Source organism: Schistocerca americana, chromosome 2 (assembly GCF_021461395.2).
Source record: "Schistocerca americana isolate TAMUIC-IGC-003095 chromosome 2, iqSchAmer2.1, whole genome shotgun sequence".
In the NCBI taxonomy this organism is placed as follows: Eukaryota; Metazoa; Arthropoda; class Insecta; order Orthoptera; family Acrididae; genus Schistocerca; species Schistocerca americana.
Genome location: NC_060120.1, coordinates 327,764,144 through 327,784,628, shown reverse-complemented (window position 1 = coordinate 327,784,628; position 20,485 = coordinate 327,764,144). Strand labels below are relative to the sequence as shown.

Here is a 20,485-nt window from a genome sequence, read left to right as displayed (position 1 = left end):
GACCTATCGTTCCTTACTTTTGGAATAGCCCTCGTATTTATCTCATTGTGAGAAAAGAGGGTCAGTGCCTTCATGGAAAAATGCTTGTGGTTGCCTACGGAACAATGATTGTACCCAAGCGTGTACCTGTTCGTCCGAAGAAAATCAACGGCGACGAGTGTCTTCCTCATGGCTTCAAAAATATGGATGTCGCGTGGGGAGGGTTTGGTGCTATGTGGAGGATGTGTAAGGGATCCCCCCCGAAACTTCTGCAGCGTTGTCGAAACAACCTTAAAAACATGTGGCAAAGGGTTATCTTCCAACAGAATTTTGCCATCTGTCAACATTCCAGGGCGCTTGGACTTGATGGCGCGCTTCAATTTTTGCAAAGTGTGCACGCTCCGCTGTGCGTTAATTCTGCCACGGGGTTCGAGGAAGTCAATGAGCAGTGATTCCTTGCAGTCAAAGAAAAAGGTCATCATGACTTTCCCCGAGCTGAGGCACCTGCTGTTTCAATTACACTGTAGAAGTCTCGCGGGGAAGCCCTTACACGTCCTCCAAATGGTCTCAATCTCTCTCCTTGCGATTTCCATGAAACCGCATGGAGACATTCGTGGCTGTCAATTTGCTTCGGACGAAGATTTGCTCGCCTTGGGAATCACCAATGATCAGCGACATGAGGATGCAGAAGACAATGGAAACCATTGCGTTACAGACACAGAACGTGTATCCACAGGACATGTGGACTGTAATTGAAAAAGTGCCGTGATGATCTCTACATTGGAAAAAAATTCCGGAATGGTTCCCCATTCGGATCTCCTGGAGGTGACTGACGAAGTGGAGGTGACCGCGAGAAAAAGACTGAATAACCAACGAAAGGATAACGTTCTACGAGCCGGAGTGTGGAATGTTAGAAGCCTGAAAGTGGTAGGGGAGCCAATAAATCTGAAAAGGGAAAACAAAGGCTTAGTCTAGATATAGTGGGGGTCAATAAAGTGAAATGAAAAGTAGACAAGGATTCCTGGTCAGATGAGTATAAAGTAATATCAACAGTAGCAGAAAATGGTGGTATAACGGAAGTAGGATTCGATATGCTCTAGGAAGGTGGAGCAGAAAGTGTATTACTGAGAACAGTTCAGTGACGGGTTGTTCTCATCAGAATCGACGGCAAACCAACAGCGACAACGATAGTTCAGGGATATATGCCGACGTCGCAAGCTGAAGAGGTATAGAAAGTATATGAGGATATTGAACAAGTAATTCAGTACGTAAAGGGAGATGAAAATCTAATAGTCATGGGGGGTTGGAATGCAGTTGTAGGGGAAGGAGTAAAAAAAGGGTTACGGGGGGAGAATGTGTACTTGTAACTAGGAATGGCAGGGGAGAACGACTAACTGAGTTCTGTAATAAAAATCAGCTAGTAACAGCGAATACTCTGTTCAAGAATCACAAGAGGAGGAGGTATACTTGGAAAAGGCCGGAAGAATGCAGCAAGATCACTTCATGTTCAGAAATCAGATACTGGATTGTAAGGCGCATACAGGAGCATAGACTAAGATCACAATTTAGTGATGATGAAGAGTACGCTGAAGTTTAAGGGATTAGTGGGGAAGAATCAATGCGCAAAGAAGTGGGATATGGAAGTGCTGAGGAATGAAGAGATACGCTTGAAGTTCTCTAAGGCTATAGGTACTGCGATAGTGAGTAGCTCAGTAGGCAGTTCAGTTGAAGAGGAATGGACATTTCTAAAAAGAGCAATCACGGAGGTTGGGGAAAAAATAGGTACAAGGAAGATAATTGTGATGAAACCCTGGGCAGCAGAAGAAATAATTCAATTGATTGACAAAATAAGGAAGTAAAAAAATGATCAGGGGCATTCAGGAATACCAAAATACAGGTGACCTACGAATAAAATAAATAGAAAGTGCAAGGAGGCTGAGACGAAACAGCTGCGTGAAACGTGTGAAGAAATCGGAAAGAAAATGATTGTCAAAAGGACTGATTCAGCATATAGCAAAGTCAAAACAACCTTCGATGTAATTAAAAGTAAGGATGGGTAGTATTAAGAGTACAACGGGAATTCCACTGTTAAATGCAGAGGAGAGAGCAGGTAGATGGAACGGAAAGGGTACACTGAACGCCTCTATGAGGGGGAAGATTTGTATGATGTGATAGAAGAAGAAACATGAATCGATTTAGAAGAGATAGGGGATCCAATATTCGAATAAGAATTTAAAAGAGCTTTGAAAGACTTAAGATCATATAAGGTAGACGGGACAGATAACATACCATCGGAATGTGGCAAAAACACGAATATTCACGTTCGAGTGTAGAATGTCTGAGTCTGGCGATGTAACATCGGACTTTCGGAAAAATGTAATTCACACAATACCGAAGACTGCAAGAGCTGACAAGTACGAGAATTATATCACAATCAGCTTAACGGTTCATGCATCCAAGTTGTTGACAAGAATAATATACAGAAGAATGGAAAAGAAAATTGAGGATGTGTTAGACGACGATCAGTTTGGCTTTCGGAAAGGCAAAGGCACCAGAGAGGCAACTCTCACGTTGTGGTTGATAATAGAAGCGAGACTAAGGAAAAATCAATGCATGTTCATAGGATTTGTCGATCTGGAAAAAGGGTTCGACAGTGTCAAATGGTGTAAGATTTTCGAAAATCTGAGGAAAATAGGGGTAAGCTGTAGGGAGAGACGGGTAATATACAACACGTACAAGAACCAACAAGGAATAATAAGACTGGAAAACCAAGAACAAAGTACACGGATTAAAAAGAGTGTAAGACAGGTATGTAGTCTTTCGCTTCTAATGTTCGATCGATACATCGAAGAAGCAACAATGGAAATAAAAGAAATGTACAGGAGTGGAATTAAAATTTAAGGTGAACGTGTGTCAATGATACGAACCGCTGATGACATTGCTTTCCTGTGTGAAAGTGAAGAAGAATTACATGATCTGCTAAATGAATTGAGCAGTCTAATGAGTACGGAATATGGATTGAGAGTAAATCGAAGAAAGACGAAAGTAATGAGAAGTAGCAGAAATGAGAACAGCGAGAAACTTAACATCAAGAGTGATGCTCACGAAGTAGATGAAGTTAAGGAATTCTGCTGCCTAGGAAGCAAAATAACCAATGAAGGACGGAGCGGAGAGGTCATCTAAACCAGACTAGCACGGGAAAAAAGGGTAATCCATGCCAAGCGAAATCTGCTAGTATCAAACATAGGCCTTAATTTGAAGACATTTCTGAGAATCTACGTTTGGAGCTCAGCATTGTATGGTAGTGAAACGTGGACAGTGGGAAATCCGAAACGGAAGAGAATCGAAATATGTGATGCTACAGACGAATGTTGAATGGGCTGATAAGATAAAGAATGAGGAGGTTCTGCGCAGAATTGGAGAGGAAAGGAATATGAGGCAAACACTGTCAAGAAGAAGGGAGTGGATGATAGGACATCTGTCAAGACTTCCATGGTACTAGAGGGAGCTTTCGAGGGTAAAAACTGTAGAGGGAAACAGAGATGGGAATACATCCAGCATATAACTGAGGATGTAGGTTGCAGGTGCTACTCTGAGACGAAGAGGTTGGTACAGGAGAGGAATTCGTGGTGGGACGCATCAAACCAGTCAGAAGACTGATGACTCAAAATAAATGAATAAATAAATCGTGCTGCCTCCTGACACGAGATTGCTACCCATCCTTTTTTCGCTCTCTGTGGACTCAGAATACAGAGTACTAAACCTCTTGCACTAAGGGAAGTTCTAGTGAAGATTTATAACGATATGAACAACGTCTGGTCTTTATTATTGCGTGAAATAAAGAATAAAATGACTGGTGGGGCCAGAAAGTCCCAATTTAAGGGTTGAACTAAAGGTAAAACGATAAATTCGAAATTCTCACTGGAAGTGCATATTTGGAGAAGAATAAGTGATATCTCTGGAATGAATCATCACAAGTGCGTTAACGAGAGTAAAGGAACCAGTCGCAATCATTTCTGCTTCACTACGAAGGTGTCGAGGAGAAAAGGTAGCTAAGTAACAAAAGAATTTTGAAATGGATTCCCTCAGACAGAAGGACCTCCACCTACAAGCCGGAATTACGAACTAGATACCAAGTGGGTTGAGGATACCAATAACAATACTGCAAGAAGGGCAATGAGCAGAAAAGTGTTGTTGAGAGACTGCCTTAGACACACAGGGAATAACATCCATGGTACTAGAGGGAGCTATAGGTGTTCGTTCTTTCCGCGCGCTAAACGAGATTGGAATAATAGAGAATTGTGTAGGTGGTTCGATAAACCCTCTGCAAGGCATTTAAATGTGACTTGCAGAGTATCCATGTAGATGTAGATGTAGAGGATTGGACAGAACTATGGAAATACCAAGAACACAAGACATTACTATGCCTAATACGGTGTAAAAAACCCAATGGCGTTCAGCCGTCTTGCAATGGATAAATAGAAGTCCTGTATGGATTTGAAGGGAATGTCGTACCATTCTTCCTCCAAAATAGTGGCAAGTTCGGCTACTGATGATGGAGGTGGATAGCGACTATGTACCATTCTTCCCAAAGCATACCACGAAGATTCAATAACACTGAGAAGGGTGGCAGGAGTCCAGGGGAGATGTGGCAATTTAGCCTTGCGCTCACGAACCCAGTGCTGGGCGTCGCGAGCTGTGTACATAGGTGCCCTGTCGTCTTGAAACACAGGATTACTATTGGGAAACAAACATTGTACCATGCGATGTACCTGTTTAGCCAAAATGGTCACATAATCCTTGGTAGTAATGCGCCTCTCCGGGGTACCATGGTGTCCACCAAATACTACGATATGACTGCCCAAATCATCATCGAACGGTCGTCATATTTCACCTTTGGGACGTAAACTCCGGCAGAAGCTGGAAACAGTGCGCAACAAGACTCAGCCGACCAAATTACTTCCTTCCGTTACTTCATAGTACAGGCTTTACGGTTTTGACACCACGTTTCCCTGTTTCAGGCATTTGTATGACTGAAGAATTCCAGATCACTCTGCGGTTCCCTACTTATGGAGGTCTCTTTGAGTCGTTTTGGTGCTGACAGTGTTAACAAGTGCGACATTAAGTTCTTTAGTGACTTTTTCCGCTGTCAATCACTCAACACACACATTCGTCCCTGTTGTGACCTGGTGGATGATGGTCTTCTACGTTCACTGTATGCAGCATAAATCATCGATGCGGTGCCTCTTCAAACACCAAACTCTTCGGCTCCCTTGTTTAAGGAGCACCGATCACACGAACACCAAGAATTTGACCTCGTTCGAATTCATTTAGCTCCGACACAATGCACTCACACCCACATAGTAGACTGTTCGCATCACAACTGGCACTTGGAAGGTGTAGATGACATCACACAGTTGCCGTTAGTGAACAAACGCAACAGTACATCCTGCTGGCTTCGGTAGCATCTGCATCACGTTCAAGCATACATTCTCGCGATGTTTCCGTATGTACGTGCAACCCCCATATAATTCCTGTGTATGCATTATCAATGCACTTGGAGGGTAACTACATGATATCCGCGCACCGAAGCATTCAGTTAATCTTTCCGCAGTGCGCTCTGGAGTTTAGGTTCAAATGGCTCTGAGCACTATGCGACTTAACTTCTGAGGTCATCAGTCGCCTAGAACTTAGAACTAATTAAACCTAACTAACCTAAGGACATCACACACATCCATGTCCGAGGCAGGATTCGAACCTGCGACCGTAGCGGTCGCTCGGCTCCAGACTGTAGCACCTAGAACCGCACGGCCACTCCGGACGGCTGGAGTTTAGGGTTGCAAGAGAAGCAGGGTTGTAGTTTCCTGGTGGGTATTGCAGGCTGACCCACTGGGAGGTGTACCTGGGCGCAGCCGACCTGTCTGCCGTGGAGCCGGGCCGCACCGTGGTCACCACCGTCAGGGGCCTCAAGTACCCCGGCTATGACACAGCACTCACTGGGCTCACCAGCGACATCGGACTCATCGACCTCGGCGCGAATGTGCCGCTTTCCCGTAAGTACCATCACACTGGTTTCTCAGTACCATATTACAAGTACCCGACTCATATTACTACCACTACTTCATACATTTCACGCCAGGACCAGATGACTCGAAGTAAATCGTAACTCATAAACTGATACGATAGCTGAATTAGCAACGTGATATGTTTATGGACAGTACTGTCGGTTCCTTTATACACTGAGATGATACGAGGGTTGGAGCTTTAATAGTGGCAACATTTTATTTACAGCTCGTAGAAAACAGATACGTGTTTCAAAGTTTCACTGACCTTCAAAGTAGTCACCAGCATTGTGTATAACCCGTTGCCAGCGACGTGGAAGCCGTAGGCTACTCTCAGCAGTACCAGGTGTGTTGACAGTTCGAGTGACGCGGCCTATTGCCCGACGAATTTGTAGCAGTTCTGAAGCGAATGCCGTGAAGCGTTTCATTCAGTTTAGAAACTGAGTTGAACTCACGAGGGCTTAAGCCAGGGGAGTGCAGTAGGTGGTATATCACTTAGCAGCCCCATCAGTCAAACAAATCAGTAACAGCTTGCATTGTACGTGCTTGAGCATTGCCCTGCAAAATGATGGTCAGGTCCTGCAGAAAGTGTCATCACTTGTGTTTCTAAGCTGTCGTAGGTTGTGTTACAAAAATGAACAGCATAAAATGTCATGGGACAGCGGTATGCTCATACACAGATGGCTGTCGTATCGCCTAGACAAGGTTTAAAAGGGCAGTGCATTGACGGAGCTGTCTTTTATACTCAGGTAACTCTTGTGGAAGGGTTTCCGACGTGATTACGGCTGCACGACGGAAACTAACAGACTGTGAACGCGGAATGGTACTTGGAACTAGACGTAAGGGGCATTCCACTTCGGAAATCGCTACGCAATTCAATACTCCGAGATCCACAGTGTCAAGAGAGTGCCGAGAATACCAAACTTCAGACATTACTTCTCACCACGGACAACGCAATTGCCGATGGCCTTCACACAACGACCGAGAGCAGCGGCGTTTGCGTTGAGTTGTCAGTGTTAACAGTCAAATAACACTGTGTGAAATAACCACACAAATCAATGTCGGACCTACGACGAACGTATCTATTTGGATAGAGCTGCGAAATTAGGCTTTAATGGACTATGGCAGCAGACGGCCGATGCCAGCGACTGTCCTAACAGCAAGACAATGCCTTCAGCGCCTCTCCTGGGCTCGTGAACCATATCGGTTAGACCCTAAACAAATGGAAAAACGTGACCTGGTCAGAGGCGTCGCTAAGAGCTAATGATAGCGTTCGAGTGTGGCGCAGACCACACGAAGCCATGTACGTCAACAAGACACTATGCAAGCTAGTGGAGGCTACATAAGGTGTGAGCTGCGTTTACATGGAATGGACTGGGTCATCTAGTCCAAATGAGCCGACCATTGACTGAAAATGGTTATGTTCGGCTACATAAAGATCATTGTCAGCCATTCATGGATTTCACATTCCGAAACAATGAAATTTTTATGGAGACAATGCTTATGTCACAGGGCCACAATTGGTCGCAGTTGGTCTGAAGAACATTCTGGACAGTTTGAGAGAACGATTTGCCCACCCAGATCGCCCGACATAGATCCCATCGAACATTTATGCGTCATAATGGAGAGGTCAGTACGTGTACGAAATCATGCGCCGACAACACTTTCACAGTTGTGGACGGTTATAGAGGCATCACGGCTCAACATTTCTGCAGGAAATTTCGAGTGACTCCTTCAGTCTATGCCACGTCGAATTTCCGCACAATGCCGGGCAAAAGAAGATCTGACGCGATATTAGGAGGTATTCCATGACTTTTGTCGCCTCAGTGTGTATAATAACAGTAGTAATAATATGTAGTTTTTTCGGCATAAAGTTGAAGTTAAGGCTTCAGCAATTATTTAGGATAGGCATACTGCAATAAGGAAACATAACCCGCCAGGGTAGCCGAGAGCGCTAACGCGCTGCTTCCTGGACTCAGGTAGGAGCGCCGGCCCCAGATCGAATCCGCCCGGCGGATTAACGACGAGCGCCGGTGTGCCGGCCAGCCTGGATGTGGTTTTTACGCGGTTTTCCACATCCCGCTAGGTGAATACCGGGCTGGTCCCCATGTTCCGCCTCAGTTACACGGCTCGCAGACATCTGAACACTTTCGCACTATTTCACGATTTATACTCGACGCAGACAGCTGGGGTACACTAATTCCGTCCCAGGGGGTACGGGGTGGCGGCAGGAAGGGCACTCTGGCCACCCCTTAAACATTAACATGCCAAATCCGATTAACGATGGCTGACACTGCGGGTCAAGACTCAAGCGATAGCTAGCATACTGCAATAAGAAAACATACTATTTTGTAATTGCTTTAATTGCATGAAGTGCCTCACTAAGAGTCTTCAGTTACATTTTCTGTGTTGTTTCGGCAGATATTTGCCATTTTATTTCTGAAATGTGTAGATGAAGTAGGCCTAAACAAACACCGCTCATCACATGTTTCATTCGATGCCCACTGTCAACAGAAAGCGTTTATCGTTTCCCGTCACAAAGCCAAATGAGTTCAAACGGAATTTTTAGTGCCCATTCGACCATGAGAGCTGCATCAAACCAGTCTCAGGACTGAAGACCACAACCACAACAACAACAACAACAACAACAACAACGACATTCGACCATTGTCCAGAACGTTCTTCAAATTAAACTCAAACAACGGTAGCTCAGTAACTTAGCGAAATAGAAATTCCGACATTGTTTGGGAACATGAAGTCCATGAATGGCTGCAGATGGTCTCCAAGTAGCCGAACATAACCTTCTCTAGTCAAGACAGCCCATACTATTATGGAGCCACAACTAGCTTGCATTGTGCCTTGTTGACTACTTGGGTCCATGGCTTCGTGTGGTCAGCGTCACCTTCGAACCCTACGGTCAGGCATTACCAACTGAAACTGGGAGTCATCTGACCATGCCATGGTTTTCTAGTCGTCTAGGATCCAACCAATATGGTCACAAGTCCCGCGGAGACGCAGCAGGCGATGTCGTGCTATTAGCGAAAGCACTCGCGTCGGTCTTCTGATACCATACATAGACCATTGACGCCTAATTTCGATGCACTGTCCTAACAGATACGTTAGTCGTACGCCCCACATTGATTTCTGCCGTTATTTCAGGCAGTGTTGCTCGTCTGTTAGCACTGACAACTCTAGGTAAACGCCACTGCTCTTGGTCGTGAAGTGAACGCCGTCGGCCAGTGCGTTGGCTTCAGTGAGAGGTAATGCCTGAAATTTGGTATTCCTGATACTGTTGATCGCAGAATATTGAATTCCCTAACGAATTCCGAAAAGGAATGTCCCATGCGTCTAGCTGCAACTTCCATTACGCGCTCAAAGTCTGTTACTTCCCGTCGCGCGGCCATAATCACGTCGGGAGCCTTTTCACATGTATCACTTTGGTACAAATGACAGCTTCGCCAATGCACTGTACTTTTATACCATGGGTACGCGATACTAATGTCATCTGTATAATTGCTCATAGCTATCCCACGACATTTGTCATCTCAGTGCCTGTTATGTCGCTCACTTCAAAAAAAGCGAGAATGTTCCCCGCTTGTGGGAAAGTTGTTTAGTTTCATTCATATGAAATCGGAGAACGTTTCCTTCATTGAACAACTTTTTACGTCCATGTTGAGAACATTCTCAGATGAAGTATATTCTCGGACTCGCTTTATTCATGCGAACGTGAGAATGTGCGCTGAAATTCCGAGAATAATGTACATTCTCCGTTTCATTCATACGACCTTATGTTCGGTAGGAAACTGGTTGAGCTGTACCTGTTTCTACTGACAGCAGCAACTCCCGTTGAGTTTGAAACCGTTTTTCACTGATAGCACATCACACACGTTTCAGTCACTGTCGGTATGGATCTTTTTAAGACCACTGTTCTTACGCCCTGTTACACTGCTGCAAGTGATACACCATTGTTTATGGATCGTTGGACAGTCCGTATTGATACATCAACAAATCGGGCAACTTTATTCGCCGTATAGTCATAGGCACTCCCAAACACGGCTGCTTGTCTCTGCTGTTTTGTTACCGTACTCGTATGTCTCTCGGTCGACCCATCTCACTGCCCTGATACCATTCAGTAGACTGACAAATGTACACCACTTTACTGCCATGACTTACGAGAGGCAGTCAATCGGAAACCAAACACCCGCTATGACAGGATCATAGAATGGTTCTATTCAAAAGGAACCACAGCACACGATAAAACATTTATCCTACTGGGAGACGAGACGATCAGTTCCTGATCTGTAGAACGTGGTCGGCCGCTGACGGGTGCACAACTGTACCCACTCTTGCAGTTACTCGTCCGACTGAAACTGGAGTCGACACACGTCTTTCCACAGGTCGCCGAAGATGTGAAAATCAACGGTGAAGGACGTGGGCTGTAGGGGGAATGTTGCAGTACTTCTCAACCAAATTGCTGAGGCGTAGCCTTCGCCTGATTGGTAATATATGTGAGTGGGTGTTATCTTGCAACAGTATGATATCGTCCAACAGCATTACGACAGACCGAGGGCAAACGCTGAAGCCAACGGTGGAAACACCCCTCATCTATCCCATCAAAGAAATCCAAAGTTGTTCACACAAGTTCCGGTAACCTCATGATGACCTTCTTCTTCAACTACAGAGGTCGGCTGGTCGTCGAGTTCCTCGAGCGTGGAACCACAATCAATAAGCAGCGGTATTAAGACACTTGCAGTAGCTGCGATGTGCATTAATGCTCAGGAATGCTGTTGGACGGTATCATCCTGTTATAAAGCAACGCCCGCCATCACACTGCCAGTCAGACGAAGGATACGCTTCAGCGATTTGGTTAGGAAACACTGTAACATCCACTGTACAGCCCGGACATCATGCGATTTTCACATATTTGGCTACTTGCAGAAATGAATGTGCGGACGACGGTTTCAGTCGGAAGAGGGAGTGTAAGAGTGTGTGCAGCTGCGGATCCTTCAGCGGCCGACCGCGTTCTAACGAAACACGGACTGATCGTATCGCCTCCCAGTGGAATAGATGTCTTAAAGTGTGTGGTGATTGCTTTTGAATGGAACGATTTCACGGTGCGGCTGTCCTGAATGTTCGGTTTTCATTTGACTGTCACTTAAACGGCAGCAGTGGTGGGTCACATGATGGGTGCACTCCAAACCTACCATTGCGCTATTTTAAGGGGGTCACTAATATTTTGTCCTGTGGGTTTCGTTTCCTCTTAGTATTTAGTCATGTCTTGACAGTGTGATATATCGGCTTTGAATCCTACAAGACGTGTGAAAAAACATGTTCTTTGTTTATGTTGCAGCCTACGTGCAGCCAGCCAAACTGCCCGCTCGCTCGGAGATCGGCAAGGTCTACTTGGGACAGGAGGGCGTCTTCGTGGGATTTGGAACCACTACTGTTGCGTCCGCAAGTACAGAAATGCTGCAGTCTCTTGTCATTAAACGTTTTCAATTTCGGAGTACTGCAAAACATTCTTGATGTACTGCAAATTATAATAGACAACAGTGTGTTGTGTATGGCGACCAAAATTCGTCATGGTAGAGACTGCAAAATATCGCCTCTGCAGAGTTAATAACGACCGACGCTCTGTGCAGAGGCGGGTAGAACCCGGGAGGAAAGTACGCGGAGAATCGCTGAGTAACTTCAAACTGGAACGGCTGATTTCTAGAAGCGATTCGTGTAAGACAACTTTCGATAGGAAAACCGATATTTGACGGGGCTAGCAAAATCGATCCAGGCATTAACATGTAAACATGGGAGGGAAACGAATTCCGAAATTCAGTTCGAGTCTTCCAGAAATTGTATCGTATGCTAATTCAGAAATGGATAAAGTACCTTAAAAATTTTAACGGTGTAACTCGTTTTCCTTTGGATGAATAAAAATAAACTTCGGTGTGATAAATATTCTTGCTGTAACTATGGTTAATTTCGAAATACAGGCACGGTAAGAGGTAGAGGTTGCTTTAGATCTCGCTTAGATTGCGTCGCATCGCGTCCCATGTTTCTTAACTTTATACTGAATAACTTTCTACGAAATTCACAATTAAATTTCCGTTTGTTTCCAATCGATAAGCGATGAAGAATTTCGTTTTTATTGTAGTTATAGAACTCCTTCGGATGTGGCTTTCTGTAGAGCATTCTGAACTGGAATATATCCCGTAGAACCTTCTACCACAAACCTTGTTCAGATTACGTAGTTGCCTTTCAAGTAGTACCGCGCACTGTCGTAAAATTGCACTTTTAATCACAAACCAATTTTTTATTTAAATACCGAAAATATGGTCATTATGTTGATGCAAAATAATATTTTTCATTAAATATCCACTTTTTTAAACTAAATGTCCAACATATGTTGCTTTTCATGTCAGGTATTTTTTAAAGTTTCGACGTATCCCGAAAAAAGTTTTCATAGAACTCAATTTCATTATGACCACATGGACGATATTGTTAGTTAGTTACATGTTGCACAGTGCATTTGAACGATTCTTTAATCGAAATGATGTGGAACGAATCATTTTATAAGAAACGTACAGGTATAGGGTGTTAAATTCAATTAATTTCTTTTCCAGGCTACCAGTTTTTCAAATTTTAAATAGAAATTCGTTCATGGGACAGAGTTCTCCAGAAGAAATTATATTTAAAACTTGTTATTGTATGTTATTGGACAAATGATCAAAAATTTTTGCTGCTGTTATTGAACTCCTTTAGCCGGCCGCGGTGGTCTAGCGGTTCTAGGCGCTCAGTCCGGAACCGCGCAACTGCTACGGTCGCAGGTTCGAATCCTGCCTCGGGCATGGATGTGTGTGATGTCCTTAGGTTAGTTAGGTTTAAGTAGTTCTAAGTTCTAGGGGACTGATGACCACAGATGTTAAGTCCCATAGTGCTCAGAGCCATTTGAGCCATTTGAACTCCTTCCTGAGCCATTCATATCTTTAATGATACGTAATGAATGTCGTTTTCCCCCTCTAATGTTGTTCGTATAGACATCACTGTTATTCGCAAATTGTGATGGATTACTTGCGACGAATTTATTAGCGAATATATTTATTGCAACGGTACAGCTAAAATGCCTAACTCTGTGAAGGAGTACCTACGTGACGGCCTGGGTGAAAACCACATACACTGATGGAAAAGATCGCAACAGGAAAAAATAATTAGAGTATGGAAAGTTCGGGAATACACTTGTCTTGGTAACTCGTAAGTGACTGACATTGCCAGATGACAGGTTAATGTAAGCGCGAGATACGCATTGCAGATGTGAAATGCAGGTACGTTAATAACCAGTGTAACCGTCAGAATATTGAACGCCAGCATATAAACGTGCATTCATTGTATTGTTCAGATGCCGGATGTCAGTTTGTGGGATGAAATTCCATGCCTTGGTCGGTCAATACAGGGATAGCTAATGCTGTTTGTGAGTGACTCTGCAGGTGTCGTCCAGTGATGTCCCATATGTTCTCGATGGGAGACAGATCTGGTAATCGAGCTGACCAAGACAACAAGTCGCAGTCTGTATATCATGTTGAGTTGCAACATCAGTATCTGGGCTAGCGTTATCCTGTTAGAAGACACCCCCTAGAACGCTGCTCATGAATGGCTATACAAGTAGAATCGCCAGAATGATGTACAAATTTGCAGTCAGGGTGCGTGGGATAAGCACGAGAGCGCTCCTGCTGTCATACGAAATCATACTCCTGACCATAGCAGCAGGTCACACAGGTTGGTTGCAGACACTCAACTGGCTTTCTTCTAACCAACACACGGCCGTCACTGTCACCGAGGCAGGAACAGCTTCAATCAGAAAACACGACATACCTCCATCCTCTCCTCCAATGAGCTCTCGTTTGACACCGCTGGAGTCACTAATGGCGATGGTTTGGGGTCAGTGGAATGCACGGTGCAGAGCGTCTGGCTCGGAGCTGTCCTTGAAGCAACCGATTTGTAACAGTCCGTTGTGTCACTGTGGTGCCAACTGCGGCTCACATTGCTGCTGCAGATGCAATACGATGCACTAGAACCATACGCAGAACACGATGGTCTTCCCTCTCAGTAGTGCCACGTTGCCGTCAGGTCTTCTTGCAACAGAACAGTCTGGTGACCACCGCTGGCAGCAAGCATGTACAATGGCTACATTCCCGCCAAGTCGTTCTGCAGTATCGTAGAAAGAACATCCAACTTCTCGTAGCCCTATTACACGACCCCATTCAAACTCAGTGAGGTGCTAATAATGGGGTCTTTGTCGCCTTAATGGCGTTATTGACTGACATCAACTCACCACGTCAAATCTGGAAGGTAATTAACGTTCAAGACTGTTACAGTGTGTATTTAAAGCAAACCTGATTCGCATCCTCATCGTGACCGTACTAGGGCCACTCTTATGAGAATAGCGTGAAATCTGAATAGACATCATCTTTCAGATGTTAGAAGTACGCTTATCAACTTTCGTTTACGTCGAACAACTCCTCCTTGGTTTTGCGATTTCTTCCGTCCATGTACACTAGTGGCCATTAAAATTACTACACCAAGAAGATATGCAAATGATAAACGGGTATTCATTGGACAAAAATATTATACTAGAACTGACATGTGATTACATTTTCACTCAATGTGGGTGCATAGATCCTGAGAAATCAGTACCCAGAACAACCACCTCTGGCTTTGATATGCCTGGGCATTGAGTTAAACAGAGCTTGGATGGCGTGTACAGGTACAGCTGCCCATGCAGCTTCAACACGATACTACAGTTCATCAAGAGTAGTGACTGGCGTATTGTGATGAGCCAGTTGCTCGGCCACCATTGACCAAACGTTTTCAATTAGTGAGAGATCTGGAGAATGTGCTGGCCAGGGCAGCAGTCGAACATTTTCTGCATCCAGAAAGGCCCGTACAGGACCTGCAACATGCGGTCGTGCATTATCCTGCTGAAATGTAGGGTTTCGCAGGGATCGAATGAAGGGTAGAGCCACGGGTCGTAACACATCTGAAATGTCACGTCCACTGTTCAAAGTGCCGTCAATGCGAACAAGAGGTGACCGACACGTGTAACCAATGGCACCCCACACTATCATGCCGGGTTATACACCAGTATGGCGATGACGAATACACGCTTCCAATGTGCGTTCACCGCGATGTCGCCAAACACGGATGCGACCATTATGATGCTGTAAACAGAACTGGATTCATCCGAAAAAGTGACGTTTTGCCATTCGTGCACCCAGGTTCGTCGTTGAGAGTACACCATCCCAGGCGCTCCTGTCTGTGATGCAGCGTCAAGGGAACCGCAGCCATGGTCTCCGAGCTGATAGTCCATGCTGCTGCAAACATCGTCGAACTGTTCGTGCAGATGGTTGTTGACCTGCAAACGATCCCATCTGTTGACTCAGGGATCGAGACGTGGCTACACGATCCGTTACAGCCATGCGGATAAGATGCCTGTCATCTCGACTGCTAGTGATACGAGGCCGTTGGGACCCAGCACGGCGTTCCGTATTACCCTCCTGAACCCACCGATTCCTTATCCTGCTAACTGTCATTGGATCTCGACCAACGCGTGCAGCAATGTCACGATACGATAAACCGCAATCGTGATAGGCTACAGTCCGACCTTTATCAAAGTCGAAAACGTGACGGTACGCATTTTTCCTCCTTACACGAGACATCACAACAACGTTTCATGAGGCAACGCCGGTCAACTGCTGTTTATTTATGAGAAATCGGCTGGAAACTTCCCTCATGTCAGTACGTTGTAGGTGTCGCCACCGGAGTCAACCTTGTGTGAACGCTCTGAAAAGCTAATCATTTGCATATCAAAGCATCTTCTTCCTGTCGGTTAAATTTCGCGTCTGTAGCACGGTATCTTCGTGGTGTAGCAATTTTAATGACCAGTAGTGTATTATTCTTACTGCTCGCTTACGTGCAATCAATACGTTGTTTTTGTGGTGAGCTACCCCAGAAAATTATTCCATTAGACATAACTGAGTCGAAATATCCAGAATGTGCCAGGAAGTTAATTAGTTTGTTTCCAAGAGTAGCATCATGCAAAGAGTAGAAGTAGCTGAACATAAGTGGCAGAAGAGCTCAGCAGTATGCTTCTTCCAGCAATAGTAGATTTTATAAATAAACAATTTTAAAGCCAAGACGATCATGGGGTCCTTTCAAAAATGATACACGATTGTGAACTCTAGCTGAACTTGAAGTTAAAATAATAGTTCCACAGTCAGACCGTGTCGCATTGCAATTCCACAACTCACTTCTGCCTTCTGAGTTTTTATACTGAAACTACAGGTGTCATATTTTTCTGCTTATCATTTGCTACCGAAGTTTATACCTTTATTTGTAAAAAGCTTAGATCTTTTGCTACAAAAGATATTTGATATCCAATTTTAAGGTTTCTCGACAATATGTACTGATAAAATTCTCTCGAACTTCCAGCCGCGTCACGTGGTTTGAAATCTACAATGATTTTACACGACTTGATGCGGCTGAAAGTTGAAGAGAATTTTGAAGGATATTTGACTTACACCCCGCCCCTTTTTTCAGGGCAGAACCTTTTCACTTCAAAGTAAATATGTTACATATTTAACGCATCAATTCCATCCCAACGACTTTTGATTTTCTTCCACAGTATGAGTTACATGTTGTGTTCCAGACGCCATCTCCGACTACAGTTTGAACTACGCGACCCTGGAGGTGATCGACGACGGAGACGAAGGTTGGGCCATGCGTGCCAAGGGACACAACGGAGAATCAGGCTGTGTAAGTACGGCTGTAATACTGACTCCATAAAACCATCTGATCACAAGGATAAAGGCACACGCTCCCCTTTGTGAGGTGTTGTGTGCCAGCCCTTAGTGCAAGTCTTCTGATTTCGCAGCCATCTGCGTCTGGGATTCTTTATGCAGGCAGACATCCTGCTAGTCTCTTAGCATAATTACGTAAAAAAGAAAACTAGTAAAGTCGCAACTTGGGCTATTTACTCTCTGTCAAATCGGGTTGGGGTCCGAGCTCCTGGCTTTGATGGTAATGTACAAGGGTTGGAACTGTAATAGTGGCAACTATTTATTTACGGCTCGCACAAAATAGATACGTGTTTCAAAGTTTTACTGACCTGCAAAGAAGTCACTAGCATTGTGTATAACCCGTTGCCAGCGATGTGGAAGTCATAGGATACTCTTAGCAGTGCCAGTTGTGTTGACAGTTCGAGCGGCGCGGTCTATTGCCCGACGAATTTGTAGCAGTTCTGAAGCGAATGCCATGAAGCGTCTCCTTCACTTTAGAAATCGATCTGTACAGCACTTAGCAGCCCCATCAAACAAACAAATCAGCAACAGTTTACACTGTACGTGCTTAAGCATTGTCCTGCAGAATGATGGTCAGGTCCTGCAGAAAGTGTCACCACTAATTATGCTGTTCAGTTTTGGAACACAACCCACGACCAGCTTAGAGACTGATGACACTTTCTGCAGGACCTGAGCATCGTTTTCCATGACAATGCTCAAGCACTTACAGTGCAAGCTGTTATTGATTTCTTTGACTGACGGGGTGCTAAGTGCTACACCACCTACTGCACTCCCTAACTTAAGCCCTCGTGAGTTCAACTCGAATTCTAAACTGAAGGAAACACTTCAAGGTATTCACTTCAGAACTGCTACAAATTCGTCGGGCAATAGACGGCGCCGCTCAAACTGTCAACACAACTGGCACTGCTAAGACTATCCTATGACTTCCACATCGCTGGCAACGGATTATACACAATGCTGGTGACTACTTTGAAGATCAGTAAAACTTTGAAACAGATATCTATTTTTTACGAACTGTAAATAAATATGAAACTTCCTGGCAGATTAAAACTGTGTGCCCGACAGAGACTCGACCTCGGGACCTTTGCCTTCCGCGGGCAAGTGCTCTACTATCTGAGCTACCGAAGCACGACTCACGCCCGGTCCTCACAGCTTTACTTCTGCCAGTATCTCGTCTCCTACCTTCCTACCAGAGCACTTGCCCGCGAAAGGCAAAGGTCCCGAGTTCGAGTCTCGGTCGGGCACACAGTTTTAATCTGCCAGGAAGTTTCATATCAGCGCACACTCCGCTGCAGAGTGAAAATCTCATTCTGTTAATAAATAGTTGCCCCTATTAAAGTTCCAACCCTCGTACTTTAAAACTGAATCATTGTTCTGGGAAAATTGGAAACTGATTAGTGTGAGTTTTACTCGTATTATGAATGTAATTGTTATTGTTAGTGAGGTTCCAGTACCACTGCTTAAAACATTTATTGATTATTATAACAGCTGTTTCGGAAGATTTACATTCTCAAGTACGTCTACATTGTCCTGACGTATATATACCATCTCGTGTGACTGTATCTGGTGACTGTTCTCCCTATATTTCACGTGAAATTCTAAAATTCTATTTCACGTCGATTTTATACTGTTTTGTTCAGTGTGGTGCAACTTTTATACTGTCTGGCGTAACATTTTGAAATGGTACTGTAAATATTTCGTGTAATTTTTTGACAGTACACACCATATTTACAATATTATATCAGAATATTAAGACGAACTGTATAAAACAGCTAAAATCGACGAGAAATCGATATTTTAGAATTCACATGAAATATAACGAGAACAGTCAGCAGCTACGGTCACACAAGATGTTATATATACGTCAGGACAACGTAGACGTACTTGAATGTGAATATCTTGCGCAACAGCTGTCGAAATAATCAATAAAGGTTTTAAGCAGTAATACTGGAAACTTATGTCCCTTCAAGACATATACTTCACTGCAGTAACTCTGTTGCTTTTACAAATGATTAATTTATCTGTACATATTCTACGTGATCAGGAGTATCCGGAAGACCCGTGTAATACGAAACTGACGACCAGATGTCACCAGAAACTTATGCGGCAGTGTAAAAGGAGACGGGGAATATTGTGTGTCTCTATCCTGTGCGAGCTTCATCATCTCCGAAAAACTAGTGCATCCTACAACCTTCTGAATCTGCTTACTGTATTCACCTCTTGGTCTCCGTCTACGATCTTTACCCTCCCACACTTCCCTCCAATGCTAAATTGGTGGTCCTTGATGTCTCGGAATGTGTCCTACCAATCAATCTCTTCTTTTGGTCAATTTGGTTGACTAATTTCTTGTCTCCAATTCTATTCAGCACTTCCTCATTAGTTAGGTGATTTATCCACATAATCTTCGACGTTCTTCTGAAAAACCACATTTCGAAAGCTTCTGTTCTCTTTTTGTCTGAACAGTTTATTGTCCGTGTTTCACTTACATACGTGGCTACGCTCCAAGCAAATATTTTTAGAAAAAAATCCTAACACTTAAATCTATAGCCAATGTTAACAAATTTCTGTACTTTAGAAATGCTTTTGTTGCCATTACCAGACTACATTTTATAACCTCTCTACTTCGAGCATAATCGTTTATTTTGCTGCCCAAATAGCAAAGCTCAGCTACTACTTTAAGTGCCTCGTTTGCTAATCAGATTCCCTCATCATCACCTGTATTTATTCGACTACATTCCATTATCCTTCTTTTGCTTTTGTTGATGTTCATCTCACACCCACCTTTCAAGACACGGTTCATACTGTTCAACTGCTCTTCCAAGTCCTTTGCTGACTCTGACAGAATTACAATGTCGTCGGCAAAGGTCAAAGTTTTTATTTATTTCCCCTGAGCTTTAATCCCTACTCCAGATTTTTCTTTGGTTTCCTATACTGCTTGTTCAATGTATAGATTGAATAACATTGGGGGTAGGCCACAACCCTGTCTCACTGCCTTCTCAACCACTGCTTCCCTTTCATGCCCTTCGACTCGTATAACTGCCATCTGGTTCCTGTACAAGTTGTAAATAGCCCTTCGCTCCCTGTATTTTACCTCTGCTACCTTCAGAATTTGAAAGAGAGTACTCAGTCAACATTGTCAAAAGCTTTCTCTAAGTCTACAAATGCTATATACGTAGGTTTGTCTTTCCTTAACCTGTCTCCTAAGATAAGTCGGAGGATCAGTATTACCTCGCATCCTCCTACATTTCTCCGGAATCCAGACTGATCTTCGCCGAGATCGGCTTCTACCATTTTTTCCATTTTCTGTACAGGATTCGTATTAGTATTTTGCAACCATGACCTATTAAACTGATAGTCAGCAACTGCTTTCTTTGAAATTGCAATTATTACATTGTTCTTGAAGACCTACGTATGAGGATGAGTCAAATGAAAACCTAAAGATTTTTTAAATAATATTTATTGTGCAGAAGTGGTACAAAGCTGTATCACTCTTCAACATATTCTCCCCCACGCTCAATGCAAGTCCTCCAGCGCTTACAAAGTGCAAAAATTCCTTTAGAAAAAAATTCTTTTGGTAGACCACGCAACCACTCATGC

The 20,485-nt window shown here is 44.0% G+C and overlaps 1 protein-coding gene across 1 annotated transcript in view; it reads left to right on the top strand.

The window, feature by feature from the left end:
- LOC124596292 (chymotrypsin-2-like) overlaps positions 1–20,485 on the top strand; it is a 55,561-nt gene that overhangs the window by 33,270 nt on the left and 1,806 nt on the right. The window contains exons 4-6 of the mRNA XM_047135385.1: positions 5,860–6,032; positions 11,392–11,499; positions 16,738–16,844. Of these exons, the coding sequence (XP_046991341.1) occupies positions 5,860–6,032; positions 11,392–11,499; positions 16,738–16,844 (388 nt within the window). The remainder of the gene's footprint in view (positions 1–5,859; positions 6,033–11,391; positions 11,500–16,737; positions 16,845–20,485) is intronic.